This window comes from Dreissena polymorpha, chromosome 9 (genome assembly GCF_020536995.1).
Source record: "Dreissena polymorpha isolate Duluth1 chromosome 9, UMN_Dpol_1.0, whole genome shotgun sequence".
Classification (NCBI taxonomy): domain Eukaryota; kingdom Metazoa; phylum Mollusca; class Bivalvia; order Myida; family Dreissenidae; genus Dreissena; species Dreissena polymorpha.
The window spans coordinates 17,386,030-17,409,010 of record NC_068363.1 but is presented as its reverse complement, the minus strand read 5'-3'; the positions used below and the strand labels follow the sequence as shown (position 1 = coordinate 17,409,010).

The window sequence follows — 22,981 nt, the reverse complement described above, 5'->3', positions numbered from 1 at the left end:
GTGAAAATTTGAGTAATGCACTTCTCAAAAACTATCATTATCTGAGAAGGAAAAAAGCCCTTACTTGTTGTCAGTGTTAGTATATTTATTATGTACAATAAGCTATAAAACAAGTTGGTAGGTGTTTATTTGATTTGTAATCTGGTTGCAAAAGATAACAAAGTGTAACATTTTTAATTATTTGCTATACTTTAAAGAGAAGGAATCTAATAAATGGACGGTATTTGGAGCATATTGTATGTTAAATGTTAAAACTGGAAGTAATTTTTCACCAGTTAGGTAAGCAAAGGACTTGTATAGACATATAAATAAAGTAGATTTGTACAAGTACATAGCAACTGTTTAATTGAGCCTCGTTCTTAGAAAACTGGACTTAATGCACATTCGTAAATTGTCATCCTAGATGAGACTGTCAAGTCCTCACAGGCCATTCAGGGATGAAACTTTCCAATTTTATGGAATTTTTGGTTCAAAGAAAGAGTCTTCAAAAACAAAAATCCAGTTAAGGCAGAAAATGTTGTCCCTGATTAGCATGTGCAAACTGCACAGGTTAATTTGTGCATATACTTCTAGTCCTTTAAGCCCAGTTTTCCCAGAATGCCTCTCAATTATTTACAGTTTGCATAATTATACCGGCAATTATTGTGTACCAACTTGCAGGTTTGTGTACGAGAGCTTCTTCAAGGCGATGAACTGGCACCAGGTGGGGGCAATATCAGAGGGCGGTCAGGAGTTCCCGGAGTACCACCTGCTCCTACAGGACCACCTGCAGCATTCTGGGATATCCGTGGTCGTCAAGAAGCAGCTAGTGCGTAACTACCAGCTCAACCAGGTCGATGTGTCACAGATCTTTGCTGACTTGCGCGCGCAGAACGTGCGTGTCATCATCGCTGACTTCTTTGTGTTTGCAGCCAGAGCCGTAATGTGTGAGGCATGGAGGCAGGTATGTTTGGTTGTGGGAGTTCAGCGCTGGACACAAAGCATTGATCATTTGTAACCAATTAATTTTACTGTATTTTTACTTTATTTTATTTTATTAATCTACTATAATCAAATTTTGAGAATTCTTTCAAGTTTTCCAAATTAACTTGTTCTTTTGTATTTTCAATATTTATTTTTAACATTAATCGCAATGTAATACATTATAGAGAATATTAGGTGAGTTATAGATAAAAATCAAGTTTATCATGCGAGGCTTAGAACTGATGTAGCGCGAGTCTTGCCAGCGCTAACATAGTTCGAGACGAGCATGATAAACTTTATCTATATCCAAAAACTCACATAATATTCTATTTATCCTATTATTTCCTCCCTTTTTCCATTAACAATGATAAAATATTGCATTTTTTTACGATTTTATCTTTCCGTTGTTGATGAAAAAAATATTCTCCAATTTTTGGAAAAACCCAACTCTGATCTAAAAATAGCGAAAGTATAAAGTTAAAGTTTATTCGATCATTGTTATACTATCAATTTTCATCTGGTAATAGGATAAAATGTATAGTGTAATCTTTTAATATAGGGATAATAATTGTAGTTGATCGTTCATATATTAGTATTTCTAATAAGCAATTAAAAGATTCAAGTACCACAGATTGATGGGTTTTAAAATTATATAATTTTATGATAGTGGAGCCGTCTGAAATTGCTGATCTCAAAATACCAGTAAACATGAAATATCTCATTAATTTGAATTTACCAGAAAAATATTGACTATTAAATATGAAAAACAAAAAAACTCAGCATTTCCTGATCTATGGTACATGATTACCAATTTCTGATATCAGCGTATGACAGCCCACGAGGGTTATGTCTGGTTCCTGCCGTCCTGGTACAGTGAGGACTGGTGGGACGTGGACTACTACAACTCCCGGCCCCACCCTGGGGACTCCCGCCCCCAGGAACACATCCCCTGCACCACCAACAACATGGAGTACGCCATAGACGGCCACTTTGTCCTCCAGAAGACGTACACTGACCCTGACAACACCACTGTGGTTGGTGGCATCAATATCAGTCACTACAAGATGATGTACGCTCAAAGGGTGGGCAAAGCTGTAAGTAGAAATACTTCTTCCTTAACCCTCCACCACTTAGATACGTATTTTTCCACATTTGTAGTCGCTTAGAAAGTTATGTTTTTTATTTAAGACCTTTCTTACTGTATTAAAGTTTTAGAGGCTTTATTGCCAACCCTTAGATACTGATGAGCAGCAAACACCATTAAACCTGAACAGACTGCGAGTTTCTCGCAGGCTGTTCCGGCTTTATGCTGTTTCACATAGCCATTTTCACTTTGCTTTTGGTGGGAATGGGTTAACAAAAATCCCCTCTGAACTTTTATCTTGGGGAGGTCTGGGGGCTGTTTCATAAATGATCGTACGACAGTTTTAACTTACGAGAACATTTTGTAATCTTTATAAGTACAGGAACTAGCTCGCCATGCTCATCAAATATGTACAGCGCTAGAGATGCCAATACAATTAATTAAGTACTGAAAATTTATAATCATATGATATGGACTTTAGCAATTATGCATCTTCAAAAAATGTAATGTATCGTAATGTGTTCTACGATGTTTATTGAAACGGTCCCCTGGTCTAGAGCAATCATAGTTTGTATACATTATTTTTGTTTTCTTCTTCAATATGAAAAGCATGTTTTTTCGGTCCACATGTGTTGTTTTTTTGTGTTTTTTTTAGCTCACCTGAGCACAACATGCTCATGGTGAGCTTTTGTGATCGCCTTTTGTCCGTCGTGCGTTGTTCGTTGTGCGACGTCAACATTTGCCTTGTTCACTCTCTAGAGGCCACATTTATTGTCCAATCTTCATGAAATTTGGTCAGAAGATTGGTTACAATAATATCTTGGATGATGGTTTCAATGATATCTTGGATGAGTTCAAAAATGGTTAAGTTTGCTTGAAAAACATGGCTGCCAAGGGGCGGGGCATTTTTCCTTATATGGCTATATATGGCTATAGCAAAATCTTGTTAACACTCTAGAGGCCACATTTATTGTCCGATCCTCATAAAACTTGGTCAGAAGATTCATCCCAATGATATCTTGGACGAGTTCGAAAATGATGACGGTTGGTTGAAAAACATGGTCGCCAGGGGGCGGGGCATTTTTCTTTATATGGCTATAGTAAAACCTTGTTAACACTCTAGAGGCCACATTTATTTTCCGATCTTCATGAAACTTGCTCAGATGATTTGTCTCAATGATATCTTGGATGAGTTAAAAAATGGTAACCTTGGCTTGAAAAACATGGCTGCCAAAGGGCGGGGCATTTTTCCTTATATGAGTATATATGGCTATAGTAAAATCTTGTTAACTTTCTAGTTTGCTCAATCTTCATGAAATTTGGTCGGAACATTGGTTTCCTGTGTAGTAAAGTTTGGTTTTATTATGTCAATATTATGTGACATTAACTGTGTTATGTAATTTTTCATAACGCAGAATTTTCATAGTAAACATAATTGTTTTAGTCATTAACACTTATGATAAGCCTTTCAACTAAGAGGTAACTGAAAGAAAGACAACATGTACATGATTTTGCAGTATTTATGCAGTATTTATCTCCCTTGTTTAACCTGGTTCAGTAATCTATTTTTAGTGCTGCTCTGGAATTTTGGAAGATATTGATCATTGATAAATGCACTGTTCTGGGGAAAAATTGATGACTCCGCCATTGATCTCTTCTGAACTGTATAAATTAAGCTGTTTTGGCTGATTTAAACACCTCTTGATGCTTTCTTGAAAAGTTAACATCTCTTGAAAAAGGTTGGAATTTTGAAATAATTAAACTCTAAATTATTTTTAACACCAGCATTAAGACATTTTGGCGTTATTTTCTAAATTATTCTTATTATTTGTCCCCTACCGGTTTCACCGCAGGGGTCTTATGGTTTGCGCTCCGTCTGTCAGTCTGTCACACTTTTCTGGATCCTGCGATAACTTTATAAGTTCTTCATATTTTTTTATGAAACTTGAAACATGGATAGATAGCAATATGGACATTATGCACATCATTTCATTTTGTTCCTACGTCAAGAATTCTGGTTGCTATGGCAACAAATAGACTAGAAATACTGCTGAAAATGGTGTTTTTTTCTGGATCCTACGATAACTTTAAAAGTTCTAAATATTTTTTCATGAAACTTAAAACATGGATAGATGGCAATATGGAAATTATGCATGTCATTTCATTTTGTTCCTACGTCAAAAATTCTGGTTGCTTTGGGTTGCTTTGGCAACAAATAGACTAGAAATACTGCTGAAAATGGTGGTTTTCTGAATCCTGCGATAACTTTAAAAGTTCTTAATATTTTTTCATGAAACTTGGAACATGGATAGATGGCAATATGGACATTATGCATGGCATTTCAATTTGTTCCTTCGTCAAAAATTCTGGTTGCTATGGCAATAAAAAAAATTCTGACAATGGTTCAGCCGGTAGGGGACTTTTATTGCATGGCAATAGTCTTGTTTAGATTATTTTTATTTGGCATTTTATTAATTGGAAAGTTTCTATTCTATTTCAATAACTGTAGTAATTTTTTTTTTTTTTACATTTGATTCACTGAAGTTTCCTAATCTCCATAAATATTGTTCTTTAGATTAAATTATACCTATTTTGTGAACTATATTTTTGAAGCTCTTTCTAGACTTACAGTTACTTATATTTATATCAGTTTTTTTACACATTTTGATCTTCTTTTTACATTCATTATAGTATTTGCTGTATGTTGTTCATTTTTGTAACGATACTTAGATTCTTTAGACTTGGCTTGTACCTGTTCTTAATTTTCTGTCATTGTTCTTAATTTTCCGAGTTCTTGGAATAAAAATTAGTTAAACGAGTTTGTTAAAGCTGCCTTGGTTTTCACTCATAAATAAATTCTTTGAGTGTATTTAGGCGTCCCTGACTGAACGCATTTAGTTAATTGAATTACAACCAGTCAGTATATTCATCCTGACCGGAAATAAGAGTTTGTCAAATAAATATTTCCGCATTACATAAGTGCTTACAAAGTTACATAACTTGTAACCGTCCTGTGACCGGTTCATTTGCGTAAGCGAAGGAGACCGCACTACCACACCTGGGTAGGACAGTTGAGTTTGATAATAGTTTGGATCGGTAAAAAAACATGGCCGCCAGGGGGGGGGGTTGTCTTTTTCTTTATATTTATATAGTAAAAAAGCCTGGAACACTCTAGAAGTTACATGTTTTGCCTAATCATCATGAAATTTTGTCAAAACATTAGTTATGTGGATGTCTCGGACGAGTTTGATATTGGTCGTGATCAGTGAAAAAACATGGCCGACAAGGAGTGGGGCAGTTTTCTTTATATGTATATAGTGACAACATGTGAACAGTCTAGAAGACACATTTTTTTCCCACTCTTCATGAAATTTGAACATATGTTGGAAGAGTTAAAATTTGGTTCAGGTCTGTTTAAAAAAAATGGTCGCCAAGGGGCCATTTGTTGTTCATTCTTCATGATACTTGGTTAGAACATTTGTTCCATTGATATCTTGGGCTGCAAAGAACAGGTCATTTCTTTTCATCTCAGGTGAGCAACTTTGGGCCTTTCAGGCCCTTTTGTTTTATTCTTTTAAGATATTTTAATTGTGTTTATGGACAAATTTAGTTTTAGAATTTGTGTTGTCCCTTACTGGCATGTGCGGATTGCACAGGCTAATCTTGTACAACACTCTACATTCATGCATGAAGCCCTGTTTTCCCAGAACGAGTCTCAATTAAAGCGCTCACAGTTGACCATGCACTGTCCTTACTGTTCTTTCAGGATCGATACAGAACTCCATTTGCATCCTACGTGTATGACGCTGTGTGGACGTACGCAAAGGCTCTTGACCGAGTTCTGAGACGATCCCCTGGCGCTCTTGAGAACATCCACTCCAATGAAAATACAAAGTGAGCATACTTCCAGCTTGCCTGTTGCTCAAATACAAAGTGAGCATACTTCCAGATTGCCTGTTGCTCAAATACAAAGTGAGCATACTTCCAGCTTGCCTCTTGCTCAAATACAAAGTGAGCATACTTCCAGCTTGCCTGTTGCTCAAATACAAAGTGAGCATACTTCCAGCTTGCCTCTTGCTCTTTTAAACAATTATAACAGGAGCTAAAAAAGCTTTATTTTGTCAAGCAAAGGAAAAGAGATTTCTAGGATAACTATGTTTTTAAATGATAGGTATATGTTGTTGTTGTTTTTAGCTCACCTTGTGCTCATGGTGAGCTTTTGTGATCGCCTTTTGTACGTCGTGAGTTGTGCAGGGTCCACATTTGCCTTGTAAACTCTCTAGAGGCCACATTTATTGTCCAATCTTCATGAAATTTGGTCAAAAGATTGGTCTCAATGATATCTTGGATGAGTAACATTTGCTTGAAAAACATTGCTGCCAAGGGGCAGGGCATTTTTCCTTATATGGCTATAGTAAAATCTTGTTAACACTCTAGAGGCCACATTTACAGTCCGATCTTCATGAAACTTAGTCAGAAGATTCATCCCAATAATATCTTCGACAAGTTAAAAAATGATGCCGGTTGGTTGAAAAACATGGCCGCCAGGGGGCAAGGCATTTTTCCTTGTATGGCTATAGTAAGACCTTGTTAACACTCTAGAGGCCACATTTATTTTCCGATCTTCATGAAACTTGATCAGAAGATTTGTCCCAATAATATCTTGGATGAGTTAGAAAATAGTAGCGTTTGCTTGAAAAACATGGCTGTCAAGGGGCGGGGCATTTTTCCTTATTTGGCTATATCAGGCTATAGTAAAATCTTGTTAATGCTCTAGAGGCCACAATTTATATTCCGATCTTCATGAAACTTAGTCAGAAGATTCATCCCAATAATATCTTGGACGAGTTCAAAAATGATGCCGGTTGGTTGAAAAACATGGTCACCACGGGGGCGGGGCATTTTTCCTTATATGGCTTATGTAAATTCTTGTTAACACTCTAGAGGTCACATTTATTTTCTGATCATCATGAAACTTCGTCAGAAGGTTTGTCTCAAGGATATCTTGGATGAGTTCGAAAATGGTTTTGGTTGCTGTAAAAACATGGCCACATGGGGTGGGGCAGTTTTCCTTATATGGCTATAGTAAAATCTTGTTAACACTCTAGAGGCCACATGTATTGTCCAATCTTCATGAAATTTGGTCAGAAGATTGGTCTTAATGATATCTTGGATAAATTTGAAAATAATTATGTTTGCTTGAAAAACATGGCTTCCAAGGGGCGGGGCATTGTTCCTTAAATGGCTATAGTAAAATCGTGTTAACACTCTAGAGGCCACATTTACTGTCCTATCTTCATGAAACTTGGTCAGAAGATTCATCCAGATAATATCTTGGATAATTTCAAAAATGATGCCGGTTGGTTGAAAAACATGGCTGCCAGGGGGCGGGGCATTTTTCCTTATATGGCTATAGTAAAACCTTGTTAACACTGTAGAGGCCACATTAATTTTCCGATCTTCATGAAACTTGGTCAGAAGATTTGTCCCAATAATATCTTGTTATCTCAGGTGAGCGACTTAGGGCCGTTCAGGCCCTCTTGTTTAATAATCAGTTTAGTAAATATGTTCAAACAAAATTAATTAAATTACTGGAATGACAGCTGGCTTGCTTTTTTTTGCCCCAAAATATATATACAAAATATTATTTGAAAACACCGCAATATATGAAGATATTACTCATTTTTAAAGCAATGTTTGTAACATATTATTTACATGGAAAATTAAAGATCTCTTTTCAAACCAATTTGCGGATGAGACTTTTCATAGCCTTTAGTCGGGTGCCAATTGTCCGTCTGTACAATTTAACTGGGTGCCAAATGCCATTGTTGACAAATTTACGAGGAGTTCTGTTGCCGTTTGTCTGAAAGTCGCTTTTATCAGATGGAAGCTTCTATTGGTAGATGAAAGGAGTCTATGTCTTCTTTACCTCCATATAATTATGTTTTTTTAAGGTTGTAGTTATATGGATTTCTACTTCTGACTTAACTTGAATTTGATAACTTTAAAAATTGTTCATACTTCTTCCCAGCTGATGTTAAAGGATTTATTTTCATTATATTCAAAGCAAAAACGTTATTGCACTGTATTAAATATCACAAAGAAAAGTATGTACCAGCCCATTCATATGAAATCATTTAGCAGCTTAATATGTCATAATATAAATTCATAAATTGGATAGTATACTAAAATAATTTTAATATGATTTCTATTTTATGAAGTGTCTATTTTTTTATAACCATTATTTGTTAAATGTACTATTTTAGGAAATAATACAAAATATGATAGAAAATTACCAAGGACTTTTAGGAGTTTTTAATTCTGTATATATATAAGTCATTGTTTCAAAGCTAAAAAAAAAAATTTAATTGAAGGTTATTAGTGGAGGAAATAAACAGAACCAATTTCCAAGGTGTGTCAGGTCACATAATGTTCAGTGGAGGTGATCGCCCTGGTAACATCTCCATCGTTCAGAAGTTCCTGAATGAGACACGGCTGGTTGGTCGGTATGAGCCAGGCCCTAGCAACCAGAAGGGGACCCTGCAGATCCACAATGAGAAGCTTGCATGGCTTACACCAGGTGGTGTACAGCCCAGTGACGGCAACCCAGGTACGGGGCATGGGCCAGTTTTAGAGCCTTGTTCATGGAAAACTGGGCATAAAGCATGTGCCAATAGTGTTCCAAATTAGCCTGTGCAGTATGCTATGCTTTTATGGAAGTTTTGTTTAATGAAGTCTCTTCTAAACTAAAATCCAGTGTATGTGGAAATTGTTTTCTCTGACTGCAAAGGCTTATTTGGGTCGATTAATTACACACATGCATTTAACCCTGTTTTCCCAAAGTAAGGCTCATTATTTTTACCCTTTGCATGCTGGGAAATTTGTCGTCTGCTAAAATGTCGTCTGCTGAATTTGTAAAATAAGCATTTTCTTAATTTTTTTTTCAAAGAATACTATCAGAATAGCAAACAGTTTGGATCCAGATGAGACGCCACATTATGTGGCGTCTCATCAGGATCCAAACTGTTTGCAAAGGCCTTCAAAATTCGGTTCCCGCACTGAAAGGGTTAAACGTTCATATTTTAGCAAGATTTGTATTGAAAGCCAAAAGCTTATAGAGTTGGTATCAAAGCTGAGTCCAACTGATCACTAGGAGGACGCCACATCCTCTATGCCACCATGACCTTTTGATAGCATGGGCTGGTTTTGACAATTCTACTCGTAAAGAGAATCTTGACATATGTTGTATTTTAATAAAATACTATTATTCTATTTTTATCTTTGATTTTTCAAAGAATAATTTACTGTTTCTGCTAAATATATATCTACTCATCATTAAATAAATATTGTTTTAAAATGAGTGTATGTTAAAAGACCTATTTAAGTAATTATGACATTATGTGAATTATAGAGGTTTTTGGCCATGCATAATAGGAGGCTTTAAATGGCATCTCCACTTGCTGGTACTTTTAGCCTGATATATCATACCATGGGTATTAATGTCAGAATGAACAAATTCATGGGCTTTTCCACAAAAGTTTTAAGCACACAGATTTTACCTTGGCACCCTGAATACATGTTTCTTTTTTCAATTCAAATTTTTTGTTCTGTATGCATAGAAAATAAAGTGGTTGCTTCAAACACAAAACTGTGTTTTTCTAGAAGGGAATCAGTGCGTTGTCGAGGGTTTCCGTCACCTGTTGAGCACATCATGTGAGATGGCCATTGTGATCGCAAACGTGATGGCGTTCTCCATCTTCGCCATCATCCTGGTCATCATCCTCATCTTCTTCAAACTCAGGTCAGTACATGATCATTTCCTTGAGCGTATTCATATTTGTCCCCAAATTTTCATTCCGATCAATTTTAAGCCTGACTATTATATATGAAATATATATAGTGGGGCTATCCTACTCACCCCGGCGTCGGCGTTTCCGTTCCATTCCGTTAGCGTGCAAATGTTAAAGTTTTTGTACTACCCCTATTATTTTCATTGTCCCTTGACATATTGCTTTCATATTTTGCATACTTGTTTACCAACATGACCCCAACCTATGAACAAGAGCAGACAACTCTATCAAGCATTTTGTCATAATTATTACCCCTTTTCCACTTAGAATATGCAGCAAATGTTAAAGTTTGCGTACTACCCCAAATATTTTCAATGTCCCTTGACATATTGCTTTCATATTTTGCATACTTGTTTACCATCATGACCCCAACCTATGATCAAGAGCATACAACTGTATCAAGCATTTTGACAGAATTATTGCCCCGTTTATACCTAGAATATGCATATTATTGATAAATCTATGTTAAACTTTGCGTACTACCCCAAATATTTCCTATATCCTTTGACATACAAATGTATTGCTTTTATATTTTGCATACTTGTTTACCAACATGACCCCAACCTATAAACAAGAGCAGACCACTGTATCAAGCATTTTGACATAATTATGGCCCCTTTTACACTAAGATAATTGAACATTTTTCTTAAATTGCCATAACTTCTTTATTTATGATCACATTTTATTATTACTTTGACAAAACAACACTTACCTGAATACCACAATGGATTCCACCCAAACAATACCCCACGCCCCTACTCAAAATTGATACAAATTCTTGGAACAATTGACTAGCGTAATATTCCTTTTATTATATTATATACAACAACTAACGAAAACAGTTAACAATTGTATTGTTTACTTTAACAAAACTGACAAAACAATGACTAAAACGGTACGCCATAGTTTTTAAGACGCGTATGAATACATTTTATGTAAATTAATGTGCAAACATTACCACTGGGAAAACACAGGTTTCCGACACGCTTACCTTAATGCCATCGTTAATCCAATGTGTAAAACAATTAAGTTGACAACTTTAATCTGATGTTTAAAACAAAAACGTTGAAACGATATGCACTTCCACTTCTATTCTTCCATGTTTTTATAGAAACTTAGTTTTAAGCACACTATTTTATTGTATTCCTATCGAAATCAACATTTAAGCATAATAAACACACACTCCAAAATACGTTTTGAATTTGTTCGATATTTTTAACAAATAGTTTAATGTTAAAAAACACCACATCCGACAGGTCCTTAAATTGCAGAGAGTTTAGATAAAACTATTGTGTTTTGTCACAGAAATGACGTCACACGATGTAATACGTAATATATTTCGTAATATAAAATATTTATATTTTCGGTGCGCGGAATGTGACGTCATTAAATGGGTCGAAGTAGTCTGGATAGTATGGTAATACGGAATTGGAAACAGCGAGAAGCGTAATACGGGATTTTTTATTTCAACGATTGATACAACCTGTATTTTGTTAAATGCATTAAACTGGTATATAATAAATCACTTTATGCCCATGCATTGAGCATTTTTCATATTGAGGCTTATTTATTATATTGTTTTCATGACCTTCTATCCAAATTGTTTGTACCAAAGTTTGTATTAAGTATTACAAATCCCACAGTATGACATAAGAACTCGTCATGTCCAGGTACGACAAGAAAGTGGCAGCAACACACCAGCGGATGAAGGAGCTGGGTCTGATTGGAGGAGACTTCTCTCAGTGCTTCTCACTGGACGAATGGGAGATCCCGAAGGACAAGGTGGTTCTTAACCGCAAGCTCGGTGAGGGAGCATTTGGGACGGTGTTTGGGGGGGAGGCCCAGATGGATGATGATGGCTGCTGGACGGCCGTCGCCGTGAAGACGCTCAAGGTGGGCTCTACTGTGCAGGAGAAGGTAAGCACATGAATCAGAGTTTCTTTAACCCTTTACTGCTTATATACTCATTTTGACGTGCGTGTAGTCCCTTAGAATGTCGAATTAAATTAAAGTATTTTCTTTCTAAATTAATGTGTTTAAGGCTTCATTTCTGACCCTAAGATACTGATGAGCAGTAAACAGCATAAAACCTCCCAGGCTGTTCTGGTTTTATGCCGGTTGCATATGGCCATGTTTACTTTGGTTTTGAGGGGCAAAGGGTTAAGACTTAAAGTCAAGACTACTCATGTGGACTGCACAGGCTACTCTGGGACGGCACTTTACACACATGCATTAAGCCCAGTTTTCTTAGTTGCTTTAGTCTTTGGTAAAAGTCACAACTAATGTTCTCAAAAGTAAGCAAATATACCTTTTATTTAAAAAGTGGACAAGATCAGCCATTGAAACCTGTGAAAATTGACGTTTGTCGACAGAAAAAGTCTGATGATAATCAGCCTAGTTGTTGTTGTAGGTGGATTTTTTGAGTGAGGCCGAGCTGATGAAACGGTTCAGCCATCACAACATCGTCTCATTGCTGGGTGTCTGCACCAGGGAGGAGCCAGTCTACAACATAATGGAGTTCCTGCTGCATGGTAACCAGTCTTGAACTTGTGTTGTGCATAAAAATTATGTAATAATAATTATTATTGTTTGTTTTTTTACACAGCTTTGATTATTCCTCAACAAATTACTTTAAGATTGTGTTTTAACCTTTATTAAGAATTAAATAGATTGTAAGTAAAAAGAAGTACCACTAAATATCTTTAAATTCCTAAAACTCTGGGGTTTTATTTGTTGAACCAAAGGGCCATTAGTTTTAACAAAATAACTTGTACAGGTAAGATAAATGACTTTTTTTCTTTAAACATGTTTATAAACTTGATCTGGATTTGTGTGGGATGACCATTTTCGAACAGATTCAAGTGTTTGTTTTTGTTTACAATATTTGAAATTATTATCAAAACATGGGTTTATCGTGGACTGATGGATAACCTTGCATTGTAGGTGATCTCAAGACGTACCTGTTGTCTCGGAGGAACCTGGTTGGTTCCCAGGTGCGGGAAGCAGAGGATGTCAATGCAGACAAACTCACCCAGATGGCTCTCGATGTGGCCCATGGCCTCAGATACATGCACAACCTCAAATATGTACACAGGTGAGAATGGGGTACATGCAAAACATTGAACATGTACATAGGTAAGAATGGGTTGTATGGATACCATTGAATATGTTCACAGGTGTGAATACGACACTCACAACTTCACATATGTATACAGGGGAGAATGGGGTACATGCACACCCTTTAATAAGTACACAGGTGAGAATGGGGTAGATGCACACCCTTTAATATGCACACAGGTGAGAATGGGGTACATGACCCCCTTTAATATGTACACAGGTGAGAATGGGGTAGATGCACACCCTTTAATATGTACACAGGTGAGAATGGGGGTACATGACCCCCTTTAATAAGTACACAGGTGAGAATGGGGTAGATGCACACCCTTTAATATGCACACAGGTGAGAATGGGGTACATGACCCCCTTTAATATGTACACAGGTGAGAATGGGGTAGATGCACACCCTTTAATATGCACACAGGTGAGAACGGAGTACATGACCCCCTTTAATAAGTACATAGGTGAGAATGGGGTAGATGCACACCCTTTAATATGCACACAGGTGAGAATGGGGTACATGACCCCCTTTAATATGTACACAGGTGAGAATGGGGTAGATGCACACCCTTTAATATGTACATATGTGAGATTAGGGTACATGCACACCCTTTAATATGTCCATATGTGAGAATGGGGTACATGCACACCCTTTAATATGAACATAAAAATGTGAGAATGGGGTACATGCACACCCTTTAATATATGCATATGTAAGAATGGTTTACATGAAGAACTTTAAATATGTACACTGGTGAGAATTGGGTACTTGCACACCCTTCAATATGTACACTGGTGAGAATGGGGTACTTGCACACCATTAAATATGTGCACAGGGGAGAATGGGATACATGCACACCTTTAATACAAATGTATGTACATATGTGAGAATGGGATACATGCAAACCCTTTAATATGTAAATATGTGAGAATGTGGTACATGCACACCATTTAATATGTACACATGTGAGAATGAGTTGCATGCACACCCTTTAATATGTACACAGGTGAGAATGAGGTACATGCACACCCTTTAATATGTACATATGTGATAATGGTGTACATGCACACCCTTTAATATGTACACAGGTGATAATGAGTTACATGCACACCCTTTAATAAGTACATATGTGAGATTGAGGTACATGGACACCCTTTAATATGTACACAGGTGAGAATGGGGTACATGCACACCCATTAATATGTACACACGTGAGAATGGGGTACATGCACACCCTTAAGTATGTACACAGGTGAGAATGAGGAACATGCACACCCTTTAATATGTACATATGTGAGACTGGGGTACATGCACACCCTTTGATATGTACACAGGTGAGAATAGGGTACATGCACAACCTTAAATATGTAAATATGTGATAATGGGTTACATGCACTTACACTCCTTATTGTAACAAGAAAAGCAGCAGCCCATTCTATTGTAGGGATCTTGCCTGTCGTAACTGTCTGGTTCACTCTAATGGCACAGTGAAGATTGGAGACTTCGGTATGACCAGGCCCACATGTGATACAGACTATTACAGATTTAACAAAAAAGGTAAAGTTATGATGGTCTGTACATGTATGTTTAACTTGTTGTTTTTTTTAGTTTACTTTTTGCTTTGTCAAAACTATGTCAGTCATGCAATGGCTGTAGTTTACATACTCACACTTTCCCTGGGTAGGCTGGTTTACCAGTCCTGAGTGAACACTCTTACTCTATTGACTGACGATTGCCCTGTTTTAATTATGTCTGTTTATATTGTTAATTGTATGTATTCACTGCCAAAGAGTTATAATATATTGTTGAAGTTTTTTCCCAAATATACTTTAGTTTCTCTTATTGTTTTGTCACTGTTAGAAACTTAATTTTATTAAAGCTTTTAAAGGGGCCTTTTCACAGATTTTGGCTTTTTTTTAACTTATTCATTAAATGCTTTATATTGATAAATGTAAACATTGGATCATAAAAGCTCCAGTAAAAAATCAAGAAAAAAAATAAAAAAAGGAAAAGAACATTGCCCGGAGCAGGTTTCGAACCAGTGACCCCCGGAGTCCTGCCAGAGTCCTGAAGTAAAAACGCTTTAGCCTACTGAGCTATACCGCCAAGTACACATTCTTGACGTATTTTATACCTTACATAAGCAATCTTCGTAGTTTCACAAAATTTAACGACAAAAACAGAACTCTCCAAATTATTCAATCGTTTCGCCTTGCAACGCTTTATAATTTTTAGGTTTTAAAATCGTCAAAAGATGCATATAATGGCTATATTAGAGCATGGTTAATGTTCAGTATTACTGTTTCCTCACAAATATCATAACTAAAACGAAAAATTACGAATCTGAAACAACTTTTTTCAATTTTGTCAATTTACCAAAGCGTGAAAAGATCCCTTTAATACCAGTATGACTGTATAGCATTGATTGTGTATTAAAAATAAAACATTGAAAAATATTCACTTCAAGCGGGGAAATGCCTGACTCTTTCCAACAGAAGAGCACTACCAGAATTAAAAAAAAACTTGGTTTGCCATAACATTATATTCCTCACCAAACATTAGCCCCAAATCCTAGGGCTAACAACATTGAATTTGGGCTAGTCAGAAATCAGCAATGTTTAACCAGCAGAAAGTTCACGTATTTACCAGGATTTCATAGATGATTGGGATTATGTGATAAAAACAATCTGAGTGAAGACCATTTAACCTGTGAAACTTGGGTAACTTTATATAAAATGTTCCAAATGTTAACTTATCTGAGCTTGTGCCATTTTTAGCTCATCTATTTTTTTTTTTTTAATTATGAGCTATTGTCATCACCTTGGCGTCGGCATTGGCGTCTGCATTGGCGTCGGCGTCCGGTTAAGTTTTGCGTTTAGGTCCACTTTTCTCAGAAAGTATCAATGCTATTGCATTCAAACTTGGTACACTTACTTACTATCATGAGGGACTGGGCAGGCAAAGTAAGATAACTCTGACGTGCATTTTGACAGAATTATGTGCCCTTTTTATACTTAGAAAATTGAAAATTTGGGTTAAGTTTTGTGTTTAGGTCCATTTTATTTCTTAAGTATCAAAGCTATTGCTTTCATACTTGCAACACTTACAAACTATCATAAGGGGACTGTGCAGGCAAAGTTATGTAACTCTGACTGGCATTGGACGGAATTATGGGCCCGTTATACTTAGAAAATTGAAAATTTGGTTAAGTTTTGTGTTTTAGTCCACTTTACCCCTAAAGTATCATAGATATTGCTTTCATACTTGGAACACTCGCAAACTATCATAAGGGTACAGTAAAAGGACAAGTTGCATAACTCTGGTTGTCATTTTTACGGAATTATGGCCCTTTTTTTACTTAGTAACTTTGAATATATGGTTAAATTTTGTGTTATGATCCACTTTACTTCTTAAGTATCAAGGCTATTGCTTTCAAACTTGAAATACTTTCATGCTATCATGAGGTTACTGTACCTGGCAAGTTGAATTTTACCTTGGCCTTTGAATGACCTTGACTCTCAAGGTCAAATTATTAAATTTTGCTAAAATTGCCATAACTTCTTTATTTATGATTAGATTTGATTGATACTTTGACAAAACTACTCTTACCTGACAAACCACAATAGACTCCACCCAAACCATCCCCCGTGCCCCCCCCCCTAATTTTTTTTTTTTAAAGATCATCTCACAAATGACCACCACACCCTCACACTATACCCCCCCCCCCCCCCCACCCTACCCCCCCAATTTTTTTTTTTTAACGGTTAAAAAACAAATATTTATTTTTATTATTTTATTTTTGAAATACCGTCCAACCATCGCACCCAAGAATCCCCTTCCCCCACCCACACCCCCCCCCCCCACCCCGGAATTTTTTTTAATTATTTTTTTGCATTTTTTTTCCGCATTTTTGGAAGATAATGTAATAAATGTCCACACCCCCACACTATACACCCCTCTTCACTCCACCCTCCCTCCTTTGTGATTGAAATTGAGAGTCCCTTCACCTTTAAAAAGAAAATAGATGAGCAGTCTGCACCCGCAAGGCGGTGCTCTTGTTTTCATATTGAAATAAGTTTATGCTTTTTATCTTATTTTTGAATTTAAGTGTGAACAGGTGTTTTAAATATATTCACGTTTATTTCCAGGTGACAATTACATGATAAACTGTATTTCAAACTTGCCATCAAAAGTATCATTATCCTCAAAACAACATTTTGGTTTCCATGACACTAGAGCCTGTTCCCATGTTGCAGGGATGTTGCCGGTGCGCTGGATGTCTCCAGAGAGTCTGTCTGACGGGTTTTTCACGGCCAAGTCCGACATCTGGAGTTACGGCATTCTCACGTATGAGATCATTACGTTTGGAAGCTTTCCCTACCAGGGAATGTCCAACAACCAGGTGCTGGAGTTCGTGAAGAACGGGGGCCGACTAGTGCTGCCTAGGAACTGTCCAGAGAATCTGTAAGACATGCACATTTGCTGCTACCTTTCTTTGTTTTCAGATAACCTGTTGCTACTCAGATACAAACTTTGATATGTTTGTAGTCCCTTTGAGAATCAAATTAAATTTGAGATCTTTCTTACTCAATTCAATTCAAGAACTTAAATGCTATGCAAAACATTTGAAGATTTTATAGATGATTATGGGCTGAAATTTGTATATAAATAAATATATATATATATATATATATATATATATATATATATATATATATATTAATTCATTTTGCTTCCTTTTTTGCAGGTGCAATTTCATTTACGGGTGTCTGGAAGTGGACATGAGTATGCGTCTGGACATTGAAGACATTATTGACGATCTCACGAAAAACTTGGAACTCCTTCAACCGTGTCTCAATGCCCCAACCACAAGCGTAGTGATCGAGGATTCCGAATCTATTGAAATTCCTGCAGCTTCTTGTCAGAACACTGCAACACAAATCAACGCTGCCAAGTTTAGTGCTCTCATTAATCGTAGATCGTTCTACGGCAGCAGTTCTCAGGAGAAACTGAATGGTGTGAACGTGAAACGGTGGAGTGGCTCCAACATGGTGAAACCAAACACGTGTAATATTAAAGCCCCTGTAAAAACGTTTGTACCAGCAATGGCTGGACGACCCAGGAGTAACAGTTTGGATGATTGTGGCTATGCTATCCATGGTAACCAAAACTCTAAAGCCATGTATTCGTATTCGCCTTCACGGACTAGAAAGGACAAGTCTAAAAGACATTCGGATGAGATTTCAGGTCCCCGTTATAACAAGTATATACCCTTGCTTAGCAACGTGTCGTATTATTATGCTGATAAATCCCCTGACTATTACAGTGATACTTCTAAAGAACTCTTTCAGAACATCACGTCCGTATGACAATGAAGCACAGTGCAACCAGGCAGGATTTTGTTTTAGCAATTTTTAAATTATTTTCTTTCTGTTTAACGATTTTCTTTGCGCTATTGGTTTAGTGAATTTTGTAACAACTTTTATATTTTTGATAATGAAGTTTGTATATTTAATAGTGTTTGTAATAATTAAATGAGATACAATAATGAAGTATGTCCTTTGTTACTTCGATAAGGGAAGACATACTCCTTTTAATCAATTTGAGAAAAAATAATTTAAACTTTAGGAAAAAACGTGAATAGGCAGTTGTAGAATATGGTTGTACTGTGCTTCAATGGTCGAGGGGTCGCATGTTATTCACTCATCTGTACCCTTGGACATACTAGTAATCTATAACCCTTTCATATCAGGTCATGTTTGTTGAGGATTGTGTGAATCTGAATGTATCACTGAAAGGAGCAGTGTCAGTACTAAAGCCAGAATTATTCTGACTAGACTATTTGGGCCGTGCTCTGTGAAAAGGGGGTTCAATGCATGTGCATAAAGTGTTGTCCCAGATTAGCCTGTGCAGTCTTCTTAGCAAAAATCCAGTTTAGGTGGAAAGTTTCGTCACTGAGACAATATTCCACCTATCCAACAAATATCCTCTATATTACCCAACTTGTGTAAGTCGGCTTTTTTACAAAAGGTTAAAAATCAGTGTTTTTTATTTCAAATATCGTTGTTTTAATGTTTAGACTCGGTTCAAGGATTATTATTACCCAATAAAGACAACTTGTATGTTATTTAAATAAATTAACAAGTACATGTACCTGGCATTTATCAAAATTGGTCATGAAAGTATTTTCAAATAGAAAAGATTAAACTCATACTATTCTTTTTACAATGTATTTTTAGCTCACCTGTCACGAAGTTACATGGTGAGCTTATGTGACCGTGTGATGTCCGGCGTCTGTTGTGTGTGCGTGCGTGTGTCCGTCAACAATTTGTTTGTGTAGACAGTAGAGGTCACAGTTTTCATCCAATCTTTATGAAATTTGGTCAGAATGTTTATCTTGATGAAATCTGGGTTGGGATTGTATTTGGGTTATCTGGGGTCAAAAACTAGGTCACTAGGTCAAAAACTAGGTCACATAATAGCTCAAATAATAGAAAAACCTTGCGTAGTTAATAGAGGTCGCAGTTTTCATCCAATCTTTATGAAATTTGGTCAGAATGTTTATCTTGATGAAATCTGGCTTGGGAATGTATTTGGGTCATCTGGGGTCAAAAACTAGGTCACTAGGTCAAAAACTAGGTCAAATAATAGAAAAACCTTGTGTAGACAATTAAGGTCGCAGTTTTCATCCAATCTTTATGAAATTTGGTCAGTATGTTTATCTTGATGAAATCTGGGTTGGGATTGTATTTGGGTCATCTGAGGTCAAAAACTAGGTCACTAGGTCAAATAATAGAAAAAACGTCAACAATTTGTTTGTGTAGACAGAAGAGGTCACAGTTTTTATCCAATCTTTATGAAATTTGGTCAGAATGTTTATCTTGATGAAATCTGGGTTGGGATTGTATTTGGGTCATCTTGGGTCAAAAACTAGGTCACTAGGTCAAAAACTAGGTCACTAGGTGAAATAATAGAAAAACCTTGCATAGACAATAGAGGTAGCAGTTTTCATCCAATCTTTTTAAAATTTGTCAGAATGTTTATCTTGATGAAATCTGGGTTGGGAGTGTATTTGGGTCATCTTCGGTCAAAAACTAGGTCACTAGGTCAAATAATAGAAAAACCTTGTGTAGACAATAGAGGTCACAGTTTTCATCCAATCTTCATAAAATTTGGTCAGAATGTTTGTCGTGATGAAATCTGGGCTGGGATTGTATTTGGGTCTCCTGGGGTCAAAAACTAGGTCAGTAGGTCAAATATTAGAAAAACCTTGTGTAGACAATAGAGGTCACAGTTTTCATCCAATCTTTATGAAATTTGGTCAGAATGTTTATCTTGATGAAAACTGGGTTGGGATTGTATTTGGTTAGTCGGGTGAGCGATTCAGGGCCATCATGACCCTCTTGTTTTAGAGTATTTGTCTATTAGCAGGAATATTTGTACTGCTGGAAGTTTGTATCATTTTAGTTCAAGATTCTAATGGCCATGATTTTGTGTTCAAGAAAATAAATTATTATCAAATCTCATACAATTAAGTTTCAGTATGAACTCTGGTATTTCTAGTTGGATGTTAGATTCTGATCAAATATTTTATTTTAAATTTTAATTGTTACATTTTAAAATAAAAATATGTTTGTGTTATATGCTGTTGTTGTTTTGTATGCTTGTAAACATATTATATCCTGAAAATTGTGCAAAATTTATTTTAATTTGAACCTTTTTAGTTTAAACTATTTTAAAATAAGTTTTGTTGCATTTAGATTTTATGTCACTATATTGCCTTTAGGCTTCATAGAAAAGTTCTATTGATCTTCCATGATGAAATAAATAACATTTTTACTTGTACATTTTATTTGTGCAAAAATAAATTATAAACAAGTGCAGAACAATAATCTGTTTAAGATAAGATTTATCAAGCCGCATGTAAAAAAATGTTAACAATTATTGTTATACATTCAGGTCAATCTTAAAAAATAATGTTTTGCACTGTCACTGTTTTGGTTATTGCCTTTACGTTTCTATACAAATGTCTCTCATATTTGGCATTGAACAAAATATACATTTTACTTTGCAGAAATTAAACATGCATAATACATTTATTAATTAATATATTATTATTTTATACTTAAAATTGGTTGACAGGCAGATCACTGATTCTCTTTCTACCTCTGGTGTTAAATGCATTCCAGTAAACTGCATTCTGGTACATGTATAATACATTCTGGTATACTGCCTTCGGTAAACTAGATTCTGGCATACAAGCATTCTGGTATACCGGTAGGCCTACTGTGTTCTGGTATACTAGCCACCTGTGATATAAGATGTCTCATACCTTGTGATACATATTTTGTGCTCATCTTGTAAACCCACCTTGAAATGATGTATCTGAACATCTTGTAAATAATTATTATAATGGTAAGAGTGAATAGTTCCTTATTCTTTGTCTTTTAAGACATTATTTGAGGCCCATTTTTAGCTCACGTGAGCTCATGCTAATAGTGAGCTTTTGTTATTGTTTAAATGTAAAAACTTCTGTTAACTGCTTGTTAGTGATTAACCTTGGCAGCTTTGTCATAGCACCAATGGTTCATCCAAATATGCTTTGTAATTCAATTCACAATGATGCATTTAGTCGTTCTGAACATAATTATAAAGTGCATGACTTGTTAAAACTTGAACTGCAAACAAGACCATAGGACATTGACCAGCGTTGGCAAAGACCTATTCTAGTGATTAAACCAATGGTCAATTAAAACATAGTTGATAATATGGTTTTTACAACTTAGGAAACAAGTTATTTAAAGGTAGGGTAGTTTAGAAATGGTTCAAAACCATGATCTATTGTTTTGTATTTTCCTGTGTAGACTGGTTAGAATATTTTTCTGTAATGCTGTATGAATCCTGATAATATAAAAGCATACAATTTGACATTAAACTTCACCAGATTTCTGTTGAGATAGTTCAGCTATTTAACAACCAATATCTTTCTCTGATCCAAGATAAAAATCAATACAAAAAAATATTCTACAAAATTTTGTAAAATAAAATTTAAGTCATTTCTCGATTGACAGAATTCAGTGTACAGACTTAATTATTGGTTTTAATACCAATTTGCAATGTATGGTTAAAATAAAACGCCATTTGCATTATTTTTGTTCCCTACCGGTGAAACCGGAGGTGATTTAAGGTTTGCACTCTGTGTGTCCGTGAGTCTGTCAGTCAGTCAGTCAGTCTGTCACATTTTTCGGTATCCTGCGATTACTTTAAAAGTTCTTCACATTTTTTCATGAAACTTGAAACATGGATAGATGGAAATATGGAGATTATGCATGGCAACAAATATATATAAAAAAAATCTGACAATGGTGGAGTTTCACCAGTAGGGGACCATATTGCTTGATAACAGTCTTGTTTTACCTGAAGTTTCAATCAATAGGTGTTAAAGAATGGTAAGAAAATTCACACTGCCATATGGTTAATATATTTAACTAAGTTGAATAGGACATACTGGGTTACAAGTACAGATTGCCTTAAATGATTGCAAAAACATTGTAACATGATCATGTTTTCTTCATTAAATTGTGTACATACATGCATGATTTAGTGCTGAACTGCTTGCTGTACATTAAAATGTATATGATACTTTTGTGCTACTAAATTTTTATTATTCAGACTAGCATGAACAAGCCAATGCTCTATTAAAATATGAAAATGTCTTGAATGTTGTGTTTTTAAGTGCACAGGATTTCTTAACATCAGTCAACAGGGTCATTTGTAAATGTGCCAATGATACCACCACAGAGTTGGTTACTAGCAAGTTGAATCTTGGTCAGAACTTTTTGTCGAATAAATCTTGCGCAGTTGAGACCCAAAGGGACTAAACTATTCTGCGAAGGTGGAGTGGAGGCCAGAGAAAGAACAGTACTTTTATGAAACATACAATATTTTTTTTTTAGCTCGGCTGTT

The 22,981-nt window shown here is 35.9% G+C and overlaps 1 protein-coding gene across 2 annotated transcripts in view; it reads left to right on the top strand.

Annotated features, from left to right (window-relative positions):
* LOC127844350 (uncharacterized) overlaps positions 1–22,731 on the top strand; it is a 53,971-nt gene extending 31,240 nt beyond the window's left edge. The window contains exons 8-19 of one of the 2 annotated variants that reach the window (XR_008032685.1): positions 661–943; positions 1,788–2,057; positions 5,814–5,941; positions 8,422–8,657; positions 9,710–9,848; positions 11,568–11,814; positions 12,308–12,428; positions 12,841–12,991; positions 14,460–14,572; positions 17,272–17,479; positions 17,763–19,485; positions 19,970–22,731. Coding sequence is in view for 1 of the 2 variants with exons in the window: in XM_052374468.1 (XP_052230428.1) it covers positions 661–943; positions 1,788–2,057; positions 5,814–5,941; positions 8,422–8,657; positions 9,710–9,848; positions 11,568–11,814; positions 12,308–12,428; positions 12,841–12,991; positions 14,460–14,572; positions 17,272–17,479; positions 17,763–18,384 (2,518 nt within the window). In the remaining variant the exon portion in view is untranslated. Of the gene's footprint in view, positions 1–660; positions 944–1,787; positions 2,058–5,813; positions 5,942–8,421; positions 8,658–9,709; positions 9,849–11,567; positions 11,815–12,307; positions 12,429–12,840; positions 12,992–14,459; positions 14,573–17,271; positions 17,480–17,762 lie in introns of both variants that reach the window. The other variant, XM_052374468.1, reaches the window with a different exon arrangement.
* Positions 22,732–22,981: the final 250 nt, after the last annotated feature.